Consider the following 27,962-nt stretch of genomic DNA (forward strand, 5'->3'; position numbering starts at 1 on the left):
TAAACAATGGCTAAAGTCTATGCTATTTTAAACTCAAAAGGTTAAGTACTTTGGAATGTATAGGGTATAACACAAAATATATCCAAAGTAAAATTTCAAATATGTAATTACACCAAAAAGATGGAAGGAGTTTCAGCAATATCATTATGTAGGTCTAGGTAAAAGCATGTAACTAAATAAATTATAAGCTGATGGTGAGTTAGAGTCGATACAGAATACAATTCAAAAGTCCACCTAAGAAATATTACTAATAAGTTTCAGATATGAACAAGAGAATTCAATCAAGGGTACCAATGACAATATTAATACCCAAACAGTTATTACAGAGCTTTGAATGATGAAAACTCAGACATCAGTTTGATTCTCTCACACTAAAGTAGAAAATATTTCTTAAACATAGAGGGGGAGTAGAGGCTCATGCAACGCTCTCAAACTTCCAAGAATTAGTCTCCCTTTCTGTCAGTTGGTAGGGCCGCCAGCAATATCCCTTTTCCAGGCAAATCACACATAATTATCCTGCTTAATTAACAGACAAGCAGAGATGAGGGACTGTAGTCTTTCTAGAGCTCTGAGCCCGTATCCAGTTGGACATGCACGGGCCCTCGCCTTCCATTAAACAGAGCTCCCCGCCTACATGAACTTGTAACGGAGGCCACAATTTATAGAACATAATCAGATACTCTGCTGGGTAACTCTAATAAATACAAAGTAAGGAAGTCAAAGTTCCAAAGTTCTGGACCTCAGGCTTCTAAATTAAGACAATCACAGATAAACAACTCTTCTTCCCCACCACTTGCAGGCCTATACAAATACAAACATATTTTGCTTTAAAAATTAGCAGGGTTCCAGACAAAATGGCAGAGTAGAATACTGTATGTCAATTGTAACTGAAAAAGAAAAGATTAAAAATATAATAATAAATGGGATATAGGTATTAAGAAAAAGGACAATAGAACAATTTATAAAAGAAGGCTCTTCTTCATATATCATATAAAGGTAGAACTTGGAGACAAATTGTAGAACTGAAAAAGGGAATGGAGTCAGATGATGTCCACCCCCAATCATATAAAAGGTAAAGAATTCAGAGACTATCCATGAAAACAGGGACTAAGGTCATACTGAAATAGCATTCTGTCATCCATTTTTCAATGTAGAAAGGATCATATTAACACAAACCGATGCTAATAAGCTTTCATAATAAAGAACAGGACAACTCTGAAAAATACATTTTTAAAAAGTTTCTTGGAAGTACAGTTAATTCAGATAATTAATGGAGATTTGAAAATTGGGAAGAATACTAAATTAAATATCTTTTATTTAAAAAAGTCAAAGGACATAAAGCAGATGATTAAACAGTGAAAAGCACCATTCCTCTGAAAATGTAAATAAAGGAAGATACTGAAAAAGAAACAATGAAGGAATGACAATGAGTAGAAAACAATGCATATACGTAAGGACCAGGGATGCCCAAAAAGCATATACGCATGACTTGTATTCATCTTTTGTTATCAGTATATATTTAGTATTACAATTTTAATACAGGTTTTTTCTTTCTTGGGCATTTTTTGGCACCCTCTGTATATATGGGGGTATAGAGACAACTTAGAAAAATAGTAACTTGAAAAACTGAAGAGAAAAATAAATTTATACAGTAATCAAAATAACAAAGAATACAATACAATAATAACACCTAAATCCCAGTGCAGCATGAAAATTTTTATTATAAATGTGTCTAATCAAGGAGACCAAGCAAGAGGACGCACATGGGTTCAGTACATATGCAACGTGATAAAAAACTATGACTATGGTGACTGTTCAAATTAAAAAACATTTATGACAGTAAAAGACACATTGTCATTGATCCCCCTCAAAACGCTTCCCCTCACTTTGAACACACTTGCTCCATAGGTCTGGCCACTTTCTGAAGCAGCTCTGGAAGTCCTCTTTTGTCAGTGTCTTTAGTTGCGCTGTCGTGGCTGCCTCGATGTCCTGAATTGATTCAAAACATTTACCGTTCGTGGTCATTTTGACTTTGGGGAAGAGCCAGCCAGCAGTCATACGGTACCAGATTTGGTGACTAAGGTAACATTTGGCACACCGTAATGTTTTTATTGGACATAAATTGTCATACCAGAAGCGGTGTGTGACACAGCCTTTTCACTGTGATCACAAAATACAGTGACTGCTGCTGCCAAGTGCCATCCAATGGAAAGGCAGGGATCGTTCAATATGGGAAGTAGCGCATCAAAACTTAGTAACAGTGTGTGACAAGTTCCAACTTGTTTGGTGCAGTCAGTCAGGTGTGAACTGCGGTTGAGAGAAGGTGTGTTTTAAAGTGTGCCATAAATCATCCTCCATCATGACAACACTCCATGTCACACATCCCCTCTGGTACAGCAATTTCTGTCAAATAAAAACATTACGGTGTGTCCTCATCCACCTTATTCACCGGATCCGGCACCCTGTGACTTCTGGCTCTTCCCCAAAGTCAAAATAATTCAGGACACCGAGGCAGCCACAACAGCGCAACTAAAGACACTCACGAAAGAGGACTTCCAGAACTGCTTCAGAAAGTGGCAAGAACGACAGGCTAAGTGTGTTCTAATGCGTCTTTTAGAGCAAAAAGTAATATAAGACCCAGCATATATTTTATATTATATATATTATATATTATATTACATTACATTATATTATGTTATATTACATTACCTGGTCTTATAGGAAAAGAAGACAGGGTCTTATATTAACTTTTGCTCCAAAAGATGCTTTAGAGCTGATGGTCCGGCTAGGTCTTATTTTCGGGGAAACACGGTATTTGGTTTCTTGCTGTTGGGAATGAGCTGACTGCGTTCCCCTTTGACCTTGAGTACGACCTACCATGCGGTAATGTGATGTTTGCACCATCAATGATTGCTTGTGCCAGTTCATGATCATTGCTCTCAAAAGCATGCGCTGCAGCCTTCAAGGCATCCCAAATCTCTTTACGGCCTTCAAAAGCTGGTGCAGTGTCCCAAAATTCGTCCCTCTTGCTGCGCAGCTGTCCATCTGTCATGGGATAATCGCTTTTCCATTTGGGTTTCTCCTTTTTCAAAGGCTGGTTGCGACCTAAAGCAACTGGGAAGGAAGAAAAATAAAAGACTGACATCAAAACCAAAATTTACAAAAGATGTATTAAAAATTATCTGGTCATTCCTCTGATTCTTTCATCAAAACTACAGCTAGAAGTTTGCCTACTAGCTAATTCTTATGTTCTGAAATTCCCCTAGCTGATTTTGGAACTGCAAGAGCAAATGGAGATATTAGATGACTCCATCCAAAACTTCCAGTGACAAGTTAATAGCTCTTTTCCACTCAGTATGCCTTCTCCAAAGGATGATTTTAAAAACGACCTAGAAAAATAGCAGTAAGTGTTTCACCAGACAATAATGACAGGATTTAAAAAGAGTCAAAGAATGCCATAAAAGAGAGATACTTTGAGAGGGGAGGTTCTAGGAAGAACCAAATGGCAACAGTAGCTTGACTCTCAGGACCCTTGGACATATGAAGCCAGAAAGTAGGAACTAAGAGATCCCAGACTTGGAAAAGACTGCTTTGCAGTGTCCAGAGAAGAACAGCTCAACGACCAGCTCCACAGGGAAACCTAATCACAGGGACGCTTCCTCTAGTTCCCCCTCTGGATTTCAGTCAAGGAACTGTGAATGCCTTTCTCTGAAACTCAAACAGGAGCTAACTTAGAATGGGATGAGGAAGAGGGATAGAACCAGTGCTTCCCTCTCTGGGGAACTAAGATTGGAACAGGTGACCCTGACACAAAGCCAAGAGAGAGGCTCCCAACCACCAGGAGCAGAACTGGGGCACCCTACTCTAGTTCCGATCCAAAAGGAGAAGAAAAAAGAGGACAAGAGTCCACTCCTGTCTTGCCCTAAGTGGCAGCACAGTTCCTTAGGGAATGTAATATGGTCATAGTGCAAGAACAAGTCTGATGCAGCTTCTTGGCACCCAGATACTTACCTGGAATATAATCACTAATCTCTACGGACATACAGAACCATTCTAATCTTATACAATGCCATAGATAAGAAATAGTTTGATAGATGGAAGAATAGGTTAAAAGACAACTGAAGCTCAATAAAGTGTTGGGTAAGAGTGGGTGGGAAATAAGTGACAGAGCAGGTGGGAAGGAGAGGGTGTGCAGCAAAATTCAATGTTCTATATTTAATTGTAGGAAGAACACTAATTTAAAAGAAATTACTCCCAAAATGGTTCTAAAGAATCCATGAAATTAACCACGCCCTCACTGGTGCAGGGCCAAATGAATCTGGGCTATTCGTTACAGAAATAAAACAAAATAACTCCAGCCCCTGGGCAATCTCTACTTCCTTGTACCAGACTGTGTTCCCGGATGACAGGACCAACTAATGCTGCAAAGCGTATCCAGTTCCATATTTGGATTAATCCATACTCGCTTCCCCCAATCTGGCCACTTTATCTCTAGGCAGCATACATCAGGTCTTGTCCTCTCGCCTTCAGAGTGGCACACCATGCCACAACTACCAACTGTTTTTCTCTTAAAACACTAAGTACTTCAACTCACTGTACTTTTTGGCCCTCTAACTTGTACTAGTGAAATGCAAACCAGTTGAGTTCTTAAAGGATATAGATAGCTGAGCAGGGAAACTGTATTTAGTAGCAAAGCTGGAAACAGAAACCAAGTGCTTTATTTAATTAACAAATATTTACTGAGTGTCCACTAAGGATAACGCTATAGATCTGCCTATCAGGTTTAATTCAAATGTGATAAAACACAATCTGTACAATGACTTTTCACTGCATCTTCCAAATAATATAGATAAATGCAGATAGAGCATTATTCTCCAAAATGTGTTCAGAATGTTAGATAATCGCAATCCATTCCCTATTAATTCCACCAACAAGGTAAAAATCTTTCATTTTAGGTCAATTTTATTTTCTGCTACATTAACCTTTAAATGAGTCAGAAATAGTTTAGGAACACCAGTCAGAATTAGCTTACTGAGCAGGGGATGGAAGACAGATGATAGGTGGATGCCCATTTAAATAGTTTTGGGCCTACCTGAGTAGTTCCAGAGAACTGTCTGGTACATAAGTATTAAATGTACCAGAGATAATTTGGTATAATTCTGTCATTGTGAGAAAATCACAAGGCAAAGACAAAAACAACAAAACTTCCACAATCTCAGTACTTGCACCAAAGAAAGTGAAAGAGGCCCTCAAACAGAAGAATCCAACAATCTCATAATAAAGGTAAAAAAAATACTTTGGAAAAATAAAGGTACCTTCCCTACCAATATGAGATAGCCTTTTTCGTCTCCCCACATCTGCAGAAGGCATAAGAACAAAGTCCCATAAAAAGGACAGATGACACATTATGCTGTATAAGAATCATCATCATTCCAAATCCACTTCCAAATCTATGTGCTGTCAAAAGTCCCAAAGTCATTACTTTTTGCAAAAGTAAATAAGACAAGATAAATGCCTGTGACGTGAAGTAAGCTGTCTGGGTTTTTATTATTTTTCCCTATATCACAAACATATGTAATACAGAATATCTGCCTATCAAATGTCCATTATTAAAATACTTAAGACTGTGCAGCATAAAATATTATTTTAGTGAAACCACTGAGCAGTGCAGAATTTTCACTGCAAAATATGAGATTAAAAGCTTCATGTTAAAGAAACTAGATGCACTTTATTGCCTACCTTACTTTTGCTAAATGAACTAACTGGGGGGGGAAAATGAACATTTAGCAAAAGCATTTCAACCATTCTCCTGTGAAAACATATAAATATTTATGGTTGTTACGAGGATTTATTAAGTTAGTATTCATAAAGCACTTACAATAACGATTGGTATATAATAAAACTACAAATAAGTGTTTAACCTCCCTTACTTTTAAAAATAGTTCTACGATTGTCATGCATTTCCTATACAATTATTAGAAATTTGCTCACCAAATCTTGTGCTTTAGATTACATTTTATGCTCTGAAACTTCCAGATTATATGTTTCACTCATCTTCTGAGTCCTGATACCAAGAGAAATGCCCAGTTTCACTCATACATCTGGGACTAAGTACTATGCTCAAGAATGAATTTAAAAACAAGAAATAGCTCTTATTCCCCAAATTTGTTTCTAAATCTTTAAATTGCAGGCAACCAACCATAGTTAGTTTTATTCTATGGCTTAACATGTAAGAAACAAAAGTTTAAAGAAATCTAATGTTTAGAAATCAATTTAAGTTACTTCAGAAAATACCTTTTTTTAATAAATTCACATTTACTAACTTTCAAAACTGCCAAAAACTCACTTTCTTCTTAGAAGTCTCTTAATCCCATTCATTTACTCCTTATCTTTCCTTGTAACCTTTCAATACTTCTCCCCACTCTGTGACAAATAAATAGATCTAACATGGAGAAAACCCAAGAAAGGTTTGCTTTTCAGATCTAAATAGCAACAGAATCTTAAATATTTTTATGCCACAACTGGATGCATTTTGCACAAAACTAATTTTGAGATTTTATTGATAAAAACAATGATTTCCAAAATGAAACGTTTATAGTTGTTTTCCTGCATTTGGTTCCTCTTTGAAAATCCTGATTTAATAATCCCACTCTACAAATGAAGAAGACGTAATGCAAAGATAAGGTAAATACCAAGATTTGACTCAAGTAATACTAGCTTTAACATACTGAAAAATGAAAGGATCAGTTTTCCTAAAACAACTGAATATTTAAAGAGCTCACCACCAAAGGACACAATGTTTCAAATAATTCTGAAGACTTTAACCTGGCAAGGAATAGGACTAGGGCCATGTTCCTATATTAGAAGAGTCTTAAAATCACGAAAATGAAGGGGAAATTTTCCTGTCACTCTCAGGGAGTTAAGAATAGATCCTACAGAACCATTCCATAACAGATTGTGCTAGCCTCAAAGGGTACGCGTAAAATATTTTATTCTCAAGTAAATTTAAAATGCACTACACACACACACACACACTCCATATATTCCTTTACCTAAAATAACTAACTGCCAAAATAAAACTAGGGATATGGGGATAAAAATGCCTAAAATAAGGGCATTAACATGACACCAGTGGATACCATACCCACATCTTCTTGTCTGAGAATTTAGAGGCGGAGGAGACCTTAGATGGTATGAACCAACCTTACTATTATTTTACAGAAAGGAAAGTAAGACCTAACAAGAACAGAAGACTTGCTCAAGATCAAGAAGAGCCAGTTCTAGAACCCAGATGACAAGATTCAAAGTCCAGAGCTCTTTCCCTTATCGCACTGCATATCTTACTGGCCTGAGAAATGTGTTTTCTTTTACAAACCAAATCAATTACAAAGGTTCATTCACAATGATGCATGTGTTGAGTTTTTTCTAGTAGCACTGATCTAGCTTCCCCCCCCCCTTCATTATAACCAAAGGAGTATCTGATTGGACAAAGGAAAAACTAAGCAAGCAGTATCAGCTCTCCAACCCCATGCAATCTATCACCTAATTCACTTCTTTGGAGATAGCATGTCCACCAATGAGGACCCGTACAGTGAGGGAGAAGGTAACGCGGTTTCCTGGCCTATCAGCTTCAACCTGGGAGTATTCAGCATCTGGAACAGATCAGGCCCTACAGATTACATGCATGCATACTTATCTTAGTACGTTACATACAGCGTTTTTAATGCTACTATTTTATAATAAATAGAAATGAATACTTTGACTATGTTTCTATCCTGAAGTTTATAAAAACTAAGCTATTAAGGCACAAAGTATATAATTTCTAATGTTGTTTGAGCTAAGCTTTACTGAGGTTATAAAAAACAACACAATTACCTCATAATGACTTCCTGGCCCTGTTTCTCAGAATGCAAGTCTACATAACAACGGCCTGAGCATACAAATAGGTAACAGAAAGCCTACCTGCAACATAATATGTTGAAGGACTTTTCTTAATGGGTGAGTCCTATTAAAAATGTTACAAAAGCATACAATTAAATCCCACAAACACAAAAAAAACCCAAGTTTATTAAGAAGAGCAATATTATCTAAAATTGGACTAAGAATATAATATGTATGGTCACGTAACACCAGACCACCGTTCCTTTTACATTTTACATTAAATGCTCAGCTGGTTCATCCTACTGGGTGGGGGAAACAGCTTTATCCAGTTACATTCTTTGGACTACAGGGAACTTTTCTTCTCTTAATTCGTGGGTAGTCCCAAGGAGAAGTGCACACAAGTCAAGGATGCCCGCTACCCCCCCACCATTTAACACAAGTGTCAGTCAGCACACTCAGAACAAAACAACTGGAAGTGTAAGAACCAGAAAGCAAGAGGTCAAACCATCTTTTGCAGATGATATGATAATATGACTGGAAAATACAAGAAAATCAGTGCTAAAATTAAATTTTGAAAGAAATGATAATCATAGCAAGATATAAAACATAAGCCTTCTTATATACATAAAAATACCCAGATATAAGATATAATGGAAGAAAAGGTCCCATTTATAATAGCAACAGGAAAGATAAAACACTTGAAATGTAACCCCTGTATCAGGAAAAATATTTTAAATTGAAAGTTACAAAAGCAGACTTGAACAAAATGAAGACATCTCGTGTACTTGGGCTTTAACATTATAAAGATGTCAATCCTTCCCAAGATAATATCTACATTTAACGATTTCAATCAAAATAATTTTTAAAAAGCTTTTTGAAACTAGATGAAGTGATTCTAAAACACATATGGAAAAGCAAACAAAGAAGAACAGGTAAGAGAATCCTGAGAAAGAAGTGTAACAAGGGAACTGGCCCTACAAGTATTAAAACATATTATAAAACCACTACAGGGGCGGCCAGATGGCTCAGTTGGTTAGAGAAGGAGCTCTCAATAACAAGGTTGCCGGTTCAATTCCCACATGGGATGGTGGTGGGCTGCGCCCCTTGCAACTAAAGATTGAAAACGGCAACTGGACTTGGAGCTGAGCTGCGCCCTCCACAACTAGATGGAAGGACAACGACTTGGAGCTTATGGGCCCTGGAGAAACACAGTGTTTCCCAATAAAAAAATTTAAAAATTTAAAAAAACAACACTACAATTAATAGTGTGCAAAAAATGAATTTTTAGATCAATGGAACAGAAGGAAGTTCAGAAAAAAATCTATACATACATGGATATTTATATATAATAAAAGTTTTATCTTAAGTCCTTGGGAGAAAAATGGGATACCATTTGGAAAAAGATAAAATTGAGTGGATACTTTAAACTGTACACCAGAATAAATTCCACATTAACCGAAAGTCTAAATGTAAAAACTAAAATATGGATTAATTTCTCTATAATTTAGGAACAAATGCTTTTCCAGAAGCAATGAGAAGATTGATAAATTTAATCTTATATAAATAAATTTTTGTATAAGCAAAGAAAAAAGGTAAATGACATTATGAAAAAAATTTCAACCTCACTCATAAGAGAAAGGCAAGTGAAAACTATGTGGGAATTATTTCTTCTGCTTTTAGGTAACAATAATCCAGGAATCTGACTGTTGATGAGTTGTGGAAAAACAGACACTCTCCTACATTTATGATAGGAATCTAACATCCCATAGAGTATTATCCAAAAGATTCCCAGATGGAAGGGAATTTGGCAACATCTAACAAAAATCACTTATTCACCCACCCACTGACCCAGCAATCCCAGTTTTAGGATTCTGCTTTTCATGATGTACCTCTATAAATCTGAAACATAAAAGGTTATATCCTGTAGGCTTATTTGTATTACAAACAACCTAATGGATGTACTGTGGTACATCCATATAATGAAGTACAATGCAACTAAAAGAATAAAAGCCCTATGAACTCAAATGGAGTAATTTCCAGAATATACGAGTAAAATTAAAGCAAGATACAGAACAGTGCATATATAGTGGTACCCTTTGTTTCAGGAAATAGTAGAAATAGAAATCATACATGTGTATATATGTGTCTCACACACACACACACACACACACACACACACACACACACAGCTGACCCTTGAACAACATGAGGGTTAGGGGGACCGATCCCATGTAGTTATTTCCAGTTAATTTTGAACATGATACTCTGAATACGCATCTTTAAGTGGGATAAATTCTAAGGAAAAACAAACTTCAAAGACATCTTAAACTTCACTCAGCAGGCTAAAATACTAAGAATTCCCACAGAATACTAACTACTATAACTCTGAAGCATTTGACATTTATTGTAGGATAAAGTAAATAGGGAACTATATTAACATCAACAGGAACCAAGATTTTTAATGAAAAAGAAAAGAAAAACAACCCAGTAGCAATGAGTGTACCGAGTCCCAGATCTTAGTTCTAAAACCACTCTCCACTAACAACAGGTGCTAGGGCTACCTGGAGAAACGGCTAGTTCTATGACTAAGGCTGGGGAAATTAAAAGCAACCTGGGACATCTGGATGAGACAAGGGAGCAAGAAAGTGCTCAAAAACCTAATGAGATCGCCTCAAAGGCTCAAAAGAGACAGTGTGCAGAAGACGACATCTGCGTCCATTTTGGAGCATCAAAAATAATGACTGCAATATACTCAAGAAATGAAACTTCATGAATCCCTACCATTACTAAAAGGGGAAGATGAGAGAAGAAAGGCTCTTCCTTACTGAAGAATGCCAGTAATATACGAAGAAGTGAATGACATATTGAAAACAAACCCAGCCCTGTAACTGATTCAGGTCGGATCGCCAATAGATAATACTAAAGCATCATGATCACGCCATGTATTGCTAACCGCCAAGGAGAAACCACAGTGCAAATATCTGACATCCATTACCTTAACCAAATGACCAAACTTAGCCTCCTGATGTGCTGCGACATGATGTATACAAAACAAACACGAAGCATTCTTATCCAAAACGTTTAACTTGAATCTACTTAAACTTGCAAACCTTGTTTATAGGAAATATAAAGGATAAAGTTTAAACATCTGCAGACATTGCCAAATATCCCCTGGAGGGCAAAACTGTCCCCAGTTGAGAACAACTGGTCTGTACCAAATGAGACAAAACATGAACTTTGGAATCTGGTGTGGAAAAAAAGTTATAAAAGACATTTTGGGACAACTGGAGAAATCTGAATAATACTAGACAATAGATGTCATTAAATTAAAAGTAAAAAAAAAAAATTACTTGTGACCCTCTGATAATCCCTTGGATACAGATTTGGGTTTGGGAAAGCAATTATGATATTAAACTAGATCTCACTTGGGCCCAAAGGACACCATAAGGGTGCTGTTTGTGTCTGGACAGAATCAGACCCTTAGAGACTTCCCTTGATAAACTCAAAATTCTTCAGGAATGTTCCTATAAGCATTTAGAAGACCTTGGGGGAATGATCCTTACCATTCTGATTGTCACATCATGGGTAAAGAAGGTAACAGTCTGCCACAAAATGTTGCTGTTCTCAGAAAAAATAGTAACACTAATGGACAGAGAATGCTTACGATGGCCCAGCCATTGTGCAGTGGTTATCTACCAGGGGCGCCAACAAAATATATAAAAGTGGCCACTTTGGTCAGCGTTGCTCAAGCAGCAGTTCGCCGTAATCAGAAATGTCTGGATGCTGATGGTAACCACTTTGAGCACCTCTCGTAATTGCAGAAGTCAAACGTGACTTGTTATTGGTATATATTATTACAATTTTAATACAGTTTTAATTTGTTAAAACGTGTATACATGTTTTTGGCACCCAAATGGCACCCTCTGTATATACTGTCCCACTGAATCTGCTCAATAATTCCATCATAAAATGAGGAAACAAACTTAAAAAGCTAAATACCTAGTTGGGGAAGTAGGGAAGGGAGATAACAGAAGTATCTATTTCATAGGATTGTTACAAACATTTAATGCGGTTCTCACGCAATTAGAACAGTGCCTAGCACATAAAAAACAATACCTAAATGTCTGTTAAATGAACAAAAAATAACAAATCTCCCCCAGATCATACAGTTAAATAGAACAGCTGGGATTCAAACCCAGACTGACTGACTCCAAGGTTCATAGTCTTACCCACTAGGAGTACGCTGCCTCGTGGCTTTAAGAGTTACTAGAATACACTTTCAACATAGTCCCAGACTTTGACCTACACTCCCAAAGTGCAATTACATCATCAATCCATCTGTAAGGTCTTGAGGCTCCATGAGGTTTCAAAGGTGTGACCCAGTGCTTAGGATGGCATGCCACGTTGGCACTGATCCTAAGTGCCCCAATAACACACTATTTCCCAGCTAGCATACACCAATTACCAAAAGCACGCTGATGCCAGTCCCAGCCCCACTGCCATGGGAGTAACTACCGTAAGTGCTCAGCAGTTTACAAGATTCTTTATTCAACGTGGTCTCCCTTTTCAATCTCAAATCTCCAATGCTTGAGAAATTCTAATGTTTGTTAAGAGTCTGGCAAAAATGTTGGTAAACACACTTTACTTGAAATTTTGTTCATTTGCCAAGTCCTTCTCCTTCAGTGGGTTTCTAAGTGCAGTCAAAGACCTCTTGCTTTTAAGAACAGGTAAGAATCAGAGAAGGCTCAACAGAACCATAGAAGGTAACGATATTTTGGCTTATCCAAGATTTTGACACAAAATGCAGAGCAGAACTGGGACGCAAACATCAAATTCTCTATCTCCCTACCAAGTTACAAAGAAAGTGATATTTGATGCAAAGAAAGCAACAGAAAAACTATTAGAAACTGTACTGCCCTTGGGTTAGATTCATGGGAAAAGAGAGATAGATACTCGTATATCTTGGATGTCATTTAATCCTTTTAAATTACATCTATGATCATCACCATTACAAAATCCCAGCCTTACGTTTAGGTTATTTCACTGCACTGTTCAGAAAGAAATACTACCAATTACAGTAAGAAATACTCTATTCTTGCCAGCTGCCCACAGAAAGCCTTGGGAAACTTGCCCGGTCGCAGGGAGGTACCCCCTTCGCGCCAGCTGACACTGCATTTCCTCAGATTAAGTCCTGGGATTGCATCTCACATCACTGTGCTTTCGCCGCTAACTCTGAACCTAGAAAACAGCCAGGTCAATTTCAGAAAAAATACTGACCACTCTTTCTAAAAGTGAGAAGCTAACACTGATACACCTATCACATCCCAAAGCAAGAACATCAGTAAGGTCCAACTGCTCTAGAAGCCGTAGCTGCAATGACCTCAAAAGGCACTTCACACTCCTCTGAACACACAAACCCACTGTGCGCAGGCGCTCTCTTATACACACAACCATACACCCCGGGTCTGAAAGGGCGGACACCAAAGTGTTTATGTGAGGTAGTAGGAGCAATGTGATTTACACTTTCTTAAATATGCTTTTTGACCTAAAAATTTTTTCAAAGAGTTTTTAAAAAGCTTTAAAATAAACATAAATATTGTGAGGTTTAGTCCTAAACACGTTCTCGTGTAAAACAAGGAAAACGATCATATATAACAATGAATATATAGTATGTATAGTGTATATGCTTGTGTATATATGTATATGTTGTATATAGGGTGTACATGTTGTATATATAGTATATATAATGAACATACATATAAGTGTATTTATTCAGGAATCAAAAGCTTTAACTGGTCTCTATTCTTACCTAGAAGGCAAAAAGTGATCTTACAAGTGCTCCAATCTGAACGTTGACCAGCTATTGATTTAGTTTAGCAACATTATAAGCAGCTTTTAGGTTGTATCCGGAGTAAATGCAAAGGTATCGTCAATCAATATTTTCCTATTTATTAAAATTATATAGCATGTCCCCCACCAAGATTTTACGGCAAAAATCACTTGCTAATGTGTATTATACGTTCTATTTATTATTAAATCAGAACTATTTATCAATGGAAACAACTGTACTCTATATCTTAATTTTCATCTCCTTCAGTGTTTCATCTGGAAACCTCTCTTCCTCCTGAGCAGTGGTGAAACTTCCTTCACATAAGACTTCCAGTATTCATCCTTGTCGCAAATTTAAAAACCTGCCTTTAGGATTGAAATGTAAGTGCTGTCCTTATTTACTATTTTCTTATTAAAATGCTTAAGGACCATCTGTTACAGAAAAAAAAAAGTTGTATTTTTCAGTCATTTGCTTGCCCTATGCAGTTACACCATAACTTCTATTCAGTACATTTAGTGCTGTTACGTAAAAAACAAAAATACAAACACACACAAGAACCTGTTTTCTATCCCATGATCCATCCAATGCAAAAAGATAGTCTCCTTCTTGCTTCTAGGAGTATTACATTTCATTCAATAACAGATAAGCCAATTCTCCCCATTCTCAGAGCTCTTGTTACAGCTTAAGTGTCTTAAGAATTCAATGTTCATTCCAGAAGTATTGGGTATCATTTTATGGTTTCTCAAGTTACTTTTCAATACGTCCTACTTATCTGTAGCGGCACATCTCACTTTTTCACTTTAAAATTATGAGAATTTAAAGGGCATAAAAACTACTCTGAGTCATTTAGGAAGAGAGAAGTATCTGTGACATGATACAACCATCACAAAACCAGAGCAGCAAAAGCCAAATTCACAGAAGGGTTTGTTCAGCAGGCCTTCTGTGTTAATTTTTGGCAACACAACAATGATCAAAGGCTCAAAAGCTTTTGAATCACCATCAAGTTAAAATGATTATTTCCAGGGTAACTGAAGTCCAAGGCAGCAATTTACTGGTGACAGCCAGAAAAAGCACAAGCTACAATAATGAAACTGTATTATTAGGGGACCACCATAGGTTCCCCCACACACCCATTTCGGAGTGAGACACTCCAGGAGTGGAATGGTCTCTGCTCCTTTTCATCAGCTACAAAATCAAGAGGTGGGTCCAAATGTCCCTACACTGATATTGTAAGTATACTCATTCACTACTGGGTTCCGTCCCCATCCTTTAACTGTTGGATATACAAATCAGAGAGAGCTTTCATGTGATCTCCTCCTTCAACTTACCTCTCGGGACAATCATCACTTTATGATTCAAGGCAGATGGATTTTCTAATACTCCATAAGGGTGATTTAAGAGCACAGGCCTAGAAAAACTTTATTAAGCTCTCTCCACATTAGACAAAGCCTTCTTTTCTTGCACTTACGGACCTGTGTCCCTATACAGTTCAACTGCTAAATTCAAGTCACGCTTGAATAAACTGAGTTTTAAGCTGAAAACATTCAGTCTGGGATAGGCAGCAGAGGGAACAATGAAAAGGAAGATAACTGAGTAAGAAACACAAAAGATGAGCCACATTATTACTTTTTTTCCATTTGATCCAGTTAGGTAATTAAAATCTTAGTTTAAAATTGTGAAATGCAATATAATTTGTTGCCTAAGATCAATGACAATGACCCGCCTCATTTTCACTGCTGCCATCTCCATTTTGGAGTGTGAACACGAGAGTCCTTAAGAACCACATTCCATCAACTTCAACTCCACTGTGTTTACTGCTACAAAGGAAAACACTCACACACACTTTTGCTGCAAGGAAAGAAAAGTCAACCAAAACCCCTCACCATCTGTGGGGAGAATTCTGAATTAGAAAACAGAGGACAAAGCTTACAGTTTGTGCTACTCTTTTTATTCCTTATTCAGATCAAAACTTCTCTATGTCTCAGTTTCCTCCCTTGTAGTATGGCAATATTAATATCAGCCTTCCTTAAAATCAAAGGGCCGTCGTAAGAAACAAGAAAAAGTATGTGAAGATTTTTTAAAAAACAAAAATTACAACGAAAAACATATTGCTATGGTTCTTTTCACATGTGTTAATTATATCTGTAAACCTTAAATGATTGAGAAGCCATTACTTTATTTAGTGACTTCAGTAACATCCACTAATTCAACAAATATTATGTACCTATTACTTACAAGCCACTGTGCTAGGACCTGTTGAGGTATTTCCATACAAGTTGAAGTATATCACACAGGTATACTCAATGCATGTTTGTTGTGCAAACACCATAGAATGGAGATTTTAATAAATAAAAATAGGACAAAAAGTGAAATGTATCTGTATTACTCAGTATCTCATAATATGTGTTACAAAGTTATACATATGTTATAGACACATTTGCATAATTAAATAAATTTTCCCCAAAACACAACGCTCTTTATAGTTTTTATATGGAAGGATGTGGTTTAGAAGATAAACAAAGGACAGATAGTTCTGACTCCCCAAAGTGAAATTAGTCTTTAATAAAGTACTTCAAAGCTCAGTTCTATCCTACAACTTGTCCCCAGACTTTACCCTCCTCCAACATCCCCCAAGCTGTCTTCTTAAAAAAAAAAATAAAAATCTAAATTCAGAGAATTCTTAAAAGGGTGTCTTCATTACTCCCGGTTTATATAATATTAGTGGGCCACACTGAAACCTGGATTTCTGTTGCATTCAATGTAAGCAAAAATCAGCTCTCGGACAGCTTATCATAATTCTACTGCAGGATGTGCCATAACCATAGTTAACTGCTTTTCATATGCAAAGCAATTCAGATCACCACTAGGTTTGCTAAGGGTGACAGAATAAAATAATACACAAATATACACAAAATAAATAGGGAAACCTTAACCAGCAAATTAGATCACTGCCTCCTTTCATCAAATGGGCAAGTAAGAAACTACCCAAGAGTTAATTATCATGAAGGAAGTCTCTAAAGATAATGGCCTTTTGTATAACTAAGGAACTAGTAATAAAATAATTTCACCCAAAGCCAAATAAAACAACTAAAGCCAAGTAGTAAACTTTTCATTCTCCAACTGATGAAACAGTCACAATTATCCGTTCATTATTTCACTTATTTGTTCAATCAGAAACTACTTAATGCATATAAACCAAGAACTATATGGGATACGAGGGATACAGTAAAGAAAAAAAAATGAGACCAGGTCCCTGACCTCACAGAGCTTAGAATATTGTGGGAAAAGGCAGGAAATAAACAAGTAAACAAATAATTCCTAAAAGCAATTAAAAAAAATAAAACATGGGGAAGGGCCACGTTATTTTTAAGAATTATAATAAAAAGCACCACACAGCAAATATTTATATTCCAAATCAAGGTAACTGGGCAAAGGCCCCAAAATGGGAAGGAGCTAAGCCTACTGACTAGATGCAAAGATCTTCCGTTGACAGCCCTTCTATTATTTCAATACACTACATGGTCCTATTTAACAAAGTTCTTGTTCTAGAGTTAAGTCTTCTATCAGGGGAATATTACTTTCTCCCTAACACCATTATAAAGTCAAAGTTGTGTTTCACACAATTGTCAATTGAGCCTAAAGTATTATGAGAGAACTGAAGTCTCTATCCCAGATCCAATGCAGCTTACATTCCGAGAAGTAATGTTCAAAAATAACCACGATAGAAGATTTCTGTAAAAATGGGAGAAGGGGGATGTAGATCAAAGGATACAAACTTTGCTATAACAAGCGTAAGTTCTGAGGATCGTATGTACAGCATAGTGACTATAGTGAATAATGCAGTATTGTGTAATTGAAAGTTGCTGGAATAGACCTTAAACATTCTCTCCACACACAAAAAGTTAACTATGTGAGGTGATGCACCTGTTAATTGTCTTGATCTTGGTAATAGTTCCACAATGTATATGTATATCAAATCCTATGTACATCAAATCATGACCTTGTACACTTTAAATATACACAATTATATTTGTCAATATTTCGCCCTCAGTAAACTAAGGGCAAAAAATGGAAGACGGGGAGTTAAGTACTCTAAGAATAGTACTATGGAAGTTCAGAGGCTGGGAGGATTTTTTTCTGGGTGGGAAAATGAAAAAAGCGCTCAGATTTATTCAGTAATGAAAGAGTATCTCAGCACTAAAAGTTAGCAGAAAAGAACTGGGAAAAGTTTGGATTTTGGATCCACTATAACCTAGGAAATAGTTAAAGAATCATATTCTTTTAGCTGATTTCCAGTTTAAAGACAATACAGAGGCTAAAGGAATACACTAAATGATACCACAGGGAAATAATCAGACAAATCCAGAATGTGGTACATTCTGCAAGATGTCAGAAAGTTAATGTATAGGGGAAAAAAGGGGGGAAGGGTTGTTTTAGATTTTAAAAAATTAAAGAGACAAACAGATGCAATGTTTAAATGGTAATTAGTTCCTAGTTTGAAAAAAATAGCTATAAAACATTTTTGTGATGATTGTGGGATTCTGATTGTGCACTGGATCTTAGGAAATAATAGTTAATTTTCCTAGGAGTGATAAGGGTATTGTTATGTAGGAGAACAATTTTATTTTTAATAGATGCATACTGAAGTGCCATGATGTCCTTATTCACTTTCAAACAATTAAAGCAAATGTATGCATGTTTGTATGTGTGTATTTGTTTAATCTAGGTGATAGGTATTCAAGTGTTTGTTGTACTACAGTCTTTCAACTTTTCAATATACTTGAAAATTATCATTAAAAATGTTTCAGAAAAGAATTAGATATAATCTTAATAAAGATGATCTAATCCATTCTCTTTTTTCAACATTGGAAGAAAGTGAGCCCAAAGTACTCCAGCTAATGCAGGCCTTTTCTTAATACAGATTAAAACTCAGGCAGGTCTGCAGAATCTTAACCCAAACTCTTTCCATATGTCAGAAAACTTAGGACCCAAGAGACAAAGACTGATCTGGGACAAACAGACACATGTGCGTGTACAAAAGTTAAACACGTTTCTCATGCTTAGTATGTGACAATACCATTAAAATTGCAAAAGAATAAAGACCTGGTAAAAACTCTAACAACCTAGTGCATCAGAAATTTGTATAAAATAACCTCGGAAGCAACAGTGAATGGAAATTTGTTTAACTGTCAGATGCACAAAAAGCGAAAAAAAATAACTTTTAAAACCACTTAATGAGTAACACCTACAATACTGTCTCACAACTTGGTCTACTGATTATGGTAATTACGCCTTCCAAAATCTGACAACATACCTTAATAATGTCACATTTCCCTATCCTCTTCATCAGCTTCTTGCCTGTCCCCAGAAATGCCATGTTTTTTCATACTGCTAGACAAGTAATTTCCTCTGCATACAGAATAACTGCCCTTCTGCCTTTTCTTCATCTGCTCCTCTCCTCCCTCCTGCAAGACAAACTTATGCCGCCTCTTCAGTGAAGCTTTATGACCCTGCTCCCCACTACTTTTTTCACTGCTGTGGAGACTTTTAAAACTTTTCATAATTACTTAAATGTACGATTCTTCCATTAGACCACAAACTACTTGATGTCACACAGCCAGCCTTCTTTATATCTCTACTTCTAGTTAGCTTCAAGAGCTGGCAGTCAGAAATAATGGAGGCAGGCTATTTTTAAGTTTCAGAAGAACCATCCTGACTCTCCTAAAAAACGAAGTGTCTGCCCTGAGTTGAAAGTGATAGTTTACCAGGAAGAAGACTAGCAACTTAAATGACCTGGACTACTTGCTACCCTGCCCCTTTACTACTCCTGTCACGTAACACAATCTGGAAACTATCTGCACCAATGCAAAGAAGCAGGCACCTTGCTTCTACCTACAACCAATTGTAATAAATGCAAAAAATTATCCGAAGGGTTTCCTATGAGGGTAAGAACTTAATCAGAGAAGCCCAAAAGTCACTAATTCATTACTTACTTAGTCTTCAGCAAATGTCTATCTTAAGACTTCAGACTCAAGTAAAATGCATTTAAAATAACTTTACACGTAACTTTTCTTAGACATCTAACTTCAACAGAAATTTCATTTCTGAAAACAGAGCTGTAATGGAAACTTCTAAAAGTTCTATTGCAAACATGCAAAAATATGGTATTACAACACCCAATGAATGTACAAATAGTTAACCTCTTGGCTCAATACGTGGATGGAATATATTCAGAAACAAGCTTGATTCTTGCTGACTGCAAGTCAAAGCAGCTGATGCAAGACGAGTGCATGCTAATTGTTCTTGGCCAGCATACATGCATCTTTAAGTACATACGCGTCAGTAAGTCTCAACCTATGGTCCTTGAACTACCAGTGAATCATGAGGAGCTTGCTGGTAGCCTAGTGCTGCCCGATAAGCAGAAGTAGAAAGCTGGGTAAGGATGGTGAGGGGCGGCAGGAAGAATCAGGTGAGTGGTCCACCAAATGAAGATAAACCATTCAGGTGGTCTGCAGTAAGGAGAAATGAGAGAATCACTAAATCAGCAAATTGATCAACATGCCCAATTATTATGATCATGTTGCTTACCAAACTCAACCTAATGCTTCTTGCAACTAGAGAAGAATGTGTTTTGGTCAAAAGCCACAAGAGCGATAACTAATCATTAACACAAAGGCAAAAGTTCCTTACTAGTGATTAACACCGAATAATCTTTCTCATTAGAAGTATTGCATTTACAGTAAGAAAATGAGACAGATTTAAAAAGAAAATCCATCTATTAAAATTTCTCCATAAGAGAGGTGTTATAGACTAGAGCTATCAAAAATCAGAAGAATGAAGATTCCCATCACTTCTAATGGCTTAAATCTTCTGTTCATAGTATACAGCACTAGCAAGTGATTCCTAAAGAAAATCAGAGATAAAATCAACAGCCCACTGAATATGAAAATAGCGAATATCTTCTTTAAAAATGCCTTTCAGCATAAATTCCAAGATAATCTTAACTGGGGGAAAAATTTCAATCCTTTATATTGAAAATATAAAATACAGTAAAAAACATAAATATTTATATAAAATGTACTATAATATATATAATATTTTCTATAGAAATATAGCAAATATCAAAGAGTGCCAATTTTTTGGTGGAAAATTGAAAACAGAGCGGGACTAGCCCAATGGAAGTCAGGTGATTAGGCAGGGGCTACAACATCCCACATCAATTTTCAATGTAAACGCGAGTGCTTAAATCTCTTCCCAAAGAGGATTCAGCTTTCCCCATATCCCAGTATTTTTCCATCTCTAGCTTCTCTGACCTAAATTCAGTTCTTATACCAGACCTTCCCACCACCCAGAATACCATTGTATTGTCAACCTATACCTACTTGCTGCCTATTTTCCTTTCGGTCCACTCGCCGCAACTCAACTCTTCCAAGTAAAATCAGCCACCCTCTACTTTACATCAAGTAAATGGCTCCTATTTCAAAAATCAGAAAGAAGGTCTCTCTCCATTTTGTATGAAATTTTATGCAACCCTCTTATAAAACCCCAGAGCTCACCAACACGGAAAATAGGAAAGAATTTTACTTCCCCTATCACACTAGGGACAAAAGGAGACTAAATCTTCAGTCCTCCTCCCGCTCAATTCTGGTTCATTTTTTACTATAGGCACAGCCCTAAGAGTAGAGGCATAAGAAAATTCAATAAACAACTGAGTTAGATGTGTAGAAGTAATATATGGGACACTGAAAACACACAGGGAAGAGATACGCATGATATTCTGCGTGAAGAAAGTAACTGGTGTCTTGTAGAGAATGTGTTTCTCTGAAGGACATCACCCTCGAAAGAGCTACTGGTATATTCTGGGGTTGGATGCCCAAGAAGTCTATCTTGTGTTAGGATATGAGCAACAAACTACAGCTAGAATTTCTGCAAATACCACACTAGAATGAAAAGCTAACCAAATTATTTTCTGAAATTATAAGAACGATCTGCTCAAATACAATCAGATGTATTAGTTTCACAGGAAGACAAGTTTTCCTATGTTTCCCAATAATTGAACAAAATTCAGTTTACTAAGTACCTCAGGTCAGACCCTGAGAGGTGACTTCTCATTTCTCCACTTTTTGAAATTTTCATGACTCAATTCTTAGTACTTTCCTTTCCTTTTCACTTCGTTGTAGCAGTCATTCACTTTTACACCTTCAGTCAACCTCCTCCAGCTGACTCCATAAATCCACATTTGTAAGCCTGACCATCTAGGAGTTCCATATCTGAACTTCTGCACCATCCTAAATGTTTCACCTTAAAAGTTCTTCTGCCAACTAATTCTTAACGTACTGAAAGGTAAACTATGGCTTTCCCCAGATAGCTCCTTCTTATAACCTAAAACCCGCCAAGCTTCCTCAATATTCCTGGTCACCAAGGTTCAAAAACATGGATTTTATTTTCTATATCCCTCCATCCAATAAATCACTAAGTCGTGCCATTTTTTTTTTTCCTTAATGGGTTCCTCGCTCTAGTCTCTCCCCGCTATAAGCAAGCCTAGACCAGCGATTCTCAAACTAGTGTGCATAGGAATCATTTGGGAATCTTGTAAAATGCAGATTCTGATTCAGGAGGCCAGGGCTAGGGCCGGAGATTCTGCATTTCTAACATGATCCCAGGTGATGCTAATGCTACTTGTTGAAGGACCACACCTCACAACTTTGAGCAGCTAAGATCATTTTGTTTCCCTTTATACCTTCAGCACTTGCACATTTTACCTTATGGTATTTTTAAAATATGTTCATATAGTGTTTTATAATTGTTTCATGTCTGCACACTTTATTAGGCTTTCCTAAAAAAGATTTTGACATACTAAAGAAATTGGATCATGATTCCTTCCTTTGGAACCACAGCAACCAACACAACATTGGGCATATTGTGGGTATTCAATGCTTGTTGATTTTAAAATGCTTCCCTAGAAAATACAACAATCATCTCTTGATTAAGAAGTTGTAGTGGGTTTATGAATTACCTTTGTCAACTTTTTAAAAACCATTTCACTGCTAATCAACCTTTTTACCAGATTAGACGGAGAAAAGAAACTTAAAACAGCTTTCTACTCAGTTAAGAAAACAAATGTTAGTTATAAGATTTGTGAATTACTGGTTACAGATTTATTTTTTCTCCATCAGTAAAGGTTTAAATATGTATTTAAAACTGAAACTAGAAGCACAGGCAATAAAAGGAAAAATGAATTGGACTTCATTAAAATTAAAAACTTTTGTACATCAAAGGGCACCATCAAGAGCATGAGAGGCAGCCAGTTAGTTCAGTAGGTTAGAGCGCGGTGCTCTTAACAAGGTTGCCAGTTCGTTCCCCACATGGGCCACTGTGAGCTGTGCCCTCCATAATTGCATTGAAACAACTACTTGACTTGAAGCGGATGGGTCCTGGCAAAACACACGTAAACTAAATAAAACTTTTTTTAAAAAGTATGAAAAGACAACCTACGAAATGGAAGAAAATATTTGCAAATCATGTTTATGATAAGAGTTTAATATACAGAATATACAAAGAACTACAACTCAATAAAAAAAATTTAAAAATAGGCAAAGCACTTAAAATAGACATTTCTCCAAAGATTTACAAATGTCAAAAGAGCATAATGAGGGGCGGCCAGTTAGCTCAGTTGGTTAGAGCACGATGCTCATAACACTAGGGTCGCCAGTTCGATCCCCACACGGGCCAGTGTGAGCTGCGCCCTTCACAGTAGATTGAAACAACTACTTGACTTGGGTCCTGGAAAAACACACTTAACATTAGGAAAAAAAAGCACACTGAAAGATGCTCAACATCACTAGTCCTTAGAGAAATGCAAACCCAAACCACAATGGGATACCACTTCAAAACCTCTAGAATGGCTGTAATTTTTAAAAAATGGGAAATTACAAGTGTTGGTGAAGATGTGGAGAAACTTTATATGTCCCTGGTAGGAATGTAAAATGATGTGGCCATCCTGGGCAAGTTTGGCAGTTCCTCCAAAAGGTAAACATAGAATTACTATATCACCTAGCAATTCCACTCCTAGGTATATATCCAAGAGAAATGAAAACAAGGACTCAAACAGCTATTTGTACACCAAAACTCATAGCTGCATTATTCACAATAGCCAAAAAATGGAAACAACCCAAATGTCTACAAACAGGCGAATGGATAAACAAAATGCAGTCTATACATACACTGGAATAGTATTCAACCATAAAAAGGATGAAGTTCCAACTTTGCAACAGGATGAACCTGGAAGATATTATGCTAAGTGAATATACCACAAACAGAAAAGTAAATGTTGCATGATTCTACTTATATGAAATATCTAGAATGGGCAAATAGAAAAAAACATAAACGTGGGGGAGGGAGGAGCAGAGATACTGCTTCATGGGTCCAGAGTTTGTTTGGAGGGATGGAAAATTTTGGAAATACATAGTGGTGATGGTTGCACATTGTGAATATAATTAATGCCACTGAATTGTACACTTAAAAACAGTTATAATGGCAAACTTTACATGCATTTTACTACAATTTCAAAAATGAAACTAGAAAAAAGAGACTTTATTATAGCCTTGATTTCAAGTTCTGATACTGCCATTTATATGCCATGCCATGTTAAGCAAGTTATTTAATTTCTCCTGGATTCAACCCACCAATAAAATAGAGATATTATCCACTTCCCAGAGTTGTTGAAGACTAAATGAGAGAACACAATCACTTAACACAGTACCTGTTACATAATAAATACTGGATAAGCAGTAGCTGTTATTATTCAAAAACCATTGTTACTCATCAAGTAGGTGTCTGCAAGGCTGCTATAAATGGATATCTGAAAGAACGCCATGATATTCTCAAGACATTCTGAAATAAAGAAATGAATGTCCAGCATCCAGTTACGTCCTGTAAACCTGGAAACTTGTGATCAGCAGGGTCAATCTTCTTGGGATATGACTTGAATGTATGGTATAAATGGTACACCCAGAAAGTGAGAACCTACACTGAACATCACTACGGTCATTAAAGAAGTGAACAAAATAAGAACTCTTTGGCTGTGTTCAATTAATTTCACTTTATTATTTTAACCCACATATTTGTTATTTTAAAAAATCTTAAGAGATTTAATTCCTTAGCAAATGGCATGGGCTAAAAGCCCGTCTAGAGGTTCTAAGTGCCAACCCAAGCATCACAATAACAAGGCAGAGAACCACACAGAATATGCTATCTAAAAATGTCAAAACAACTGGAAATGCTAGGAGGATGGAAACGTTGAGAGAACTGTTGAATAATCTACTTCTATAATATACTTGTCTTGATTAAAATTAAGCATTAAAAAATGGTCAAAGTAGCTGAAACTCAAAAACTGAATTCTAAGCAAGGTATGACAGGAAGATAACTACAAATGATTCCAAAACAACAGATAACACAAACCTTATAACATGAATTAAGTCATTTTCACATTTTACAGTCTTTTGCAGAAATTTCCCAAATCCCTTCAAAGAAGTAATCCACCTAATAAGGACGTTTTTCTCAATATACACACAAGTATTTGCCATTCTAAAATAGTGATGCTTGCACAACATTGTGAATGAAATTAAATCTGTCATGAAAATCTTAAATCTGTCATGAAAAGCATCAGAAGGCTGTATTTTACTCCATGTTGATAAAAGAATTTTTCATAACTCAGTATGTCCACATTAAAACTAACCACTATTATGTTTGAAGTGCGAAGGATCTGTGTCAACACCCTTAAGAAAAATTCTTTCCCTTCCCAACAAAATCCTAATGTAATAAGCAAGAACTATTTAACCTGTTCTTGAAACACTCACCTGAGCTAATTCCTTTGAACCACGATTAACTTTAAACTACCGTGACAATAATGAATCAAGGATTCCATAATTAAATTCCAGAAACAATCCTTTTATCCCACATAGCTCCTTCCGCCACCCCAGGGACCTGAGGACCATGCCTTCTCTCCAGAAGAAAATAAAGAGGCTTGGTGGTTGATGTTCCTTTTTCCTAAAGTTTAATTTAAAAAGATATAGCACAGCTTAAGGTCCAGGGGACTCAGTTCTCAAAGAAACTGATACGTTAGCTATCTAACTAGATACCACTGGTAACGAATTACCAAAGGCTAATAAGACTTTATGCTTTTAAAAGCCCGTGCTAACAATGCCTGGCTGGTCATAAGTCACACTACCAAGTCACGGCTGAAATAAACTGGCTCAAGTTCATTACCAAGAAAAGAAAAAATGTTTATTAGAATTTTTAAATGCGTCTGAAAAAAATAATAATTAAAACTAACCATCACCTATGACAAGCACTCAGGTACTTGTGTCCTATGAACGCTCACCTCAACGTCGGGAAGAATCCTTGTGACCCCCAATCTGACCTTGACTCAAGTGCTTTAAATCACGCCCCTTTGCTCTCCCTGCTCGGTCGTCACCGAGGACCTCACTGTCGCTGTACCAGCAAGTAATAACGCTGACTTGAAATGCACTCTAAAGTAGCATTTCCATGGACGACTTTTCCAAGAACCACTTCACGGAGCTTTCAAACCGTTCGCCCAGAATCTCGTCACACGGGACGTTATCATGTTCGTGTACATGGATGGTAATGAAGTGGCTCAACGTCCTGCAATTCCGAAAACTCATCAGCCCAAAGTTAGAGGCGCATGGTTTACTGATGGGCCAGGGTGAGCAACGCGGCACGAAACGTTGGCATGTTGAGCAGAAGTCGTCAACTTTGTCCGTAAGCCCGTCTATCGCCGAACGCTCTCGTTTAGGACCTGGTAAACACGCTCCGCGTTTTGAGACACCTGCCCTAAGGCCGCCGCCAGACCAACACTGCCATCGTCACCACGCCGAAAACCAGTTCCTTCTCCGACCACGATTCTAACCCGCGCACCGGCTGCAGAACGGGCTCCGCCAAAGGGGCATCTGAGCACAGGCAGGACGACCGTCACGATGCCGGCCGGCCACCGCTCCGGCTGAATTAAAACACCTCGCCCCGGCAAGCGGCTGTTTGCAACACGACGACGCGCGTTCCGCGTTAAGGACAAACAACTTTGCGAGTCCTGCTCCTCCCGGGAAGCCAGACTCCTCGGTACCCGCGCGCGTGTCCGCCGCGTTTTCTTCGACGTCAGACGGACGGGCATCCGCGCTGCCCCCCCGACGGCAGGCCGACCGCTGCCCCCCCCACGCGTGAAAACGACGCCCGTGGCCACTTGAGACTTCCCCAACGAAGCCGCGCAGACGTGCAGGTTTCAATGGCCACACGGGAACCGAGCGGGGCAGCTGTCATCCGAAACTCGGGAAAGCTGAGACCGGCCAGCCCCGCGGAACAGGGAAGGGCGCGGGGAGCCGCGGCGGGGCCCGTCGGGGGGGGGGGCACCGGGCTCCGCGCCGCCGCCCCCCAGCGATCCGCCGCCCGCAGCCCCAGCGCCGCCATCCTGTTCCTGAATAATTCAACGCGCCGGGGCCGGGGCCGGAGCCGGGCGGCCAGAGGGGCAGTTTGTGCTCCGAGCCCCGCGAGCCGACGCGGCGGGGTCAGGAGGCCGAGGGCGACCCCCCCGGCGCGCCGAGGACTTTTCTCGGGCGCCGGGGAGCGACGGGGGCGCCCCCGCGGGCCGCCGAGTGGCCGGAAGCGGGGCGCGGGGAGCGACGCGGCGGAGGGGACGACAAAGGGGCGCCGGGGGCCGGCCGCGCTCCCCGCGAGCCCGGGACAGGTGGCCGGGCCTGGGCGGGAACAATGGGGGGCCGAGGCCGCCCCCTGGTGCTCACCTACCTCCGGCGCCCTCCGAGTTCTCGTTGAGGCTGCCCGAGGAGTCGTGCTGGGCGCCCACACACCCGCCCATGGGGGCCCCTGGCGCCTCGTCCGCCACCTCCGGGCGCTCGTCCGGGCCCGCCGCCGCCGCCGCCGCCTCCTCAGGCGCCGCCGAGCTCCGTCCGCCCGCCGCGGCCCAGCCTCCGCCCCCCTCGCCGCTCCACCCACCGCCTTGGCTCGGCCCCTTCCTCCGCGCCCACTTCGACCTCAGCCCCCCGGCCGCCCGCCCCGCAGGCCCGGCCCGCGCGCCGCCCTCGCCTCCGGCTCGGCCTCGCCAGGCCGGGGCTGGCCCATCCCGGGCGCGCCGGAGCGCCCGCCTCGCCCGTCACAGCCCCGCACACCCGCGTCCCGGCGAGCCCCGCGCCCGCGCCCGCGCCGCCCGTCCTCCAGGCCCCAT

General features: G+C 38.7%; 1 protein-coding gene across 5 annotated transcripts in view; it reads right to left on the reverse strand.

Moving 5' to 3' along the window:
• Window positions 1-27,740, reverse strand: part of UBTD2 (ubiquitin domain containing 2) — a 42,290-nt gene extending 14,550 nt beyond the window's left edge. The window contains exons 1-2 of one of the 5 annotated variants that reach the window (XM_081035514.1): window positions 27,527-27,740; window positions 2,878-3,114 (exon numbers count right to left, since the gene is read on the reverse strand). In XM_081035514.1, coding sequence (XP_080891640.1) covers window positions 2,878-3,114; window positions 27,527-27,596 — 307 coding nt within the window. In that variant the 5' untranslated portion in view covers window positions 27,597-27,740. Of the gene's footprint in view, window positions 1-2,877; window positions 3,115-5,991; window positions 7,943-7,962; window positions 8,893-20,047; window positions 20,275-26,093; window positions 27,494-27,526 lie in introns of those variants that run through there. The other 4 variants (XM_081035515.1, XM_081035517.1, XM_081035516.1 and 1 more) reach the window with 4 other exon arrangements.
• Between the last annotated feature and the right edge of the window lie 222 nt (window positions 27,741-27,962).

Source organism: Rhinolophus hipposideros (assembly GCF_964194185.1).
Source record: "Rhinolophus hipposideros genome assembly, chromosome: 23".
NCBI lineage: Eukaryota > Metazoa > Chordata > Mammalia > Chiroptera > Rhinolophidae > Rhinolophus > Rhinolophus hipposideros.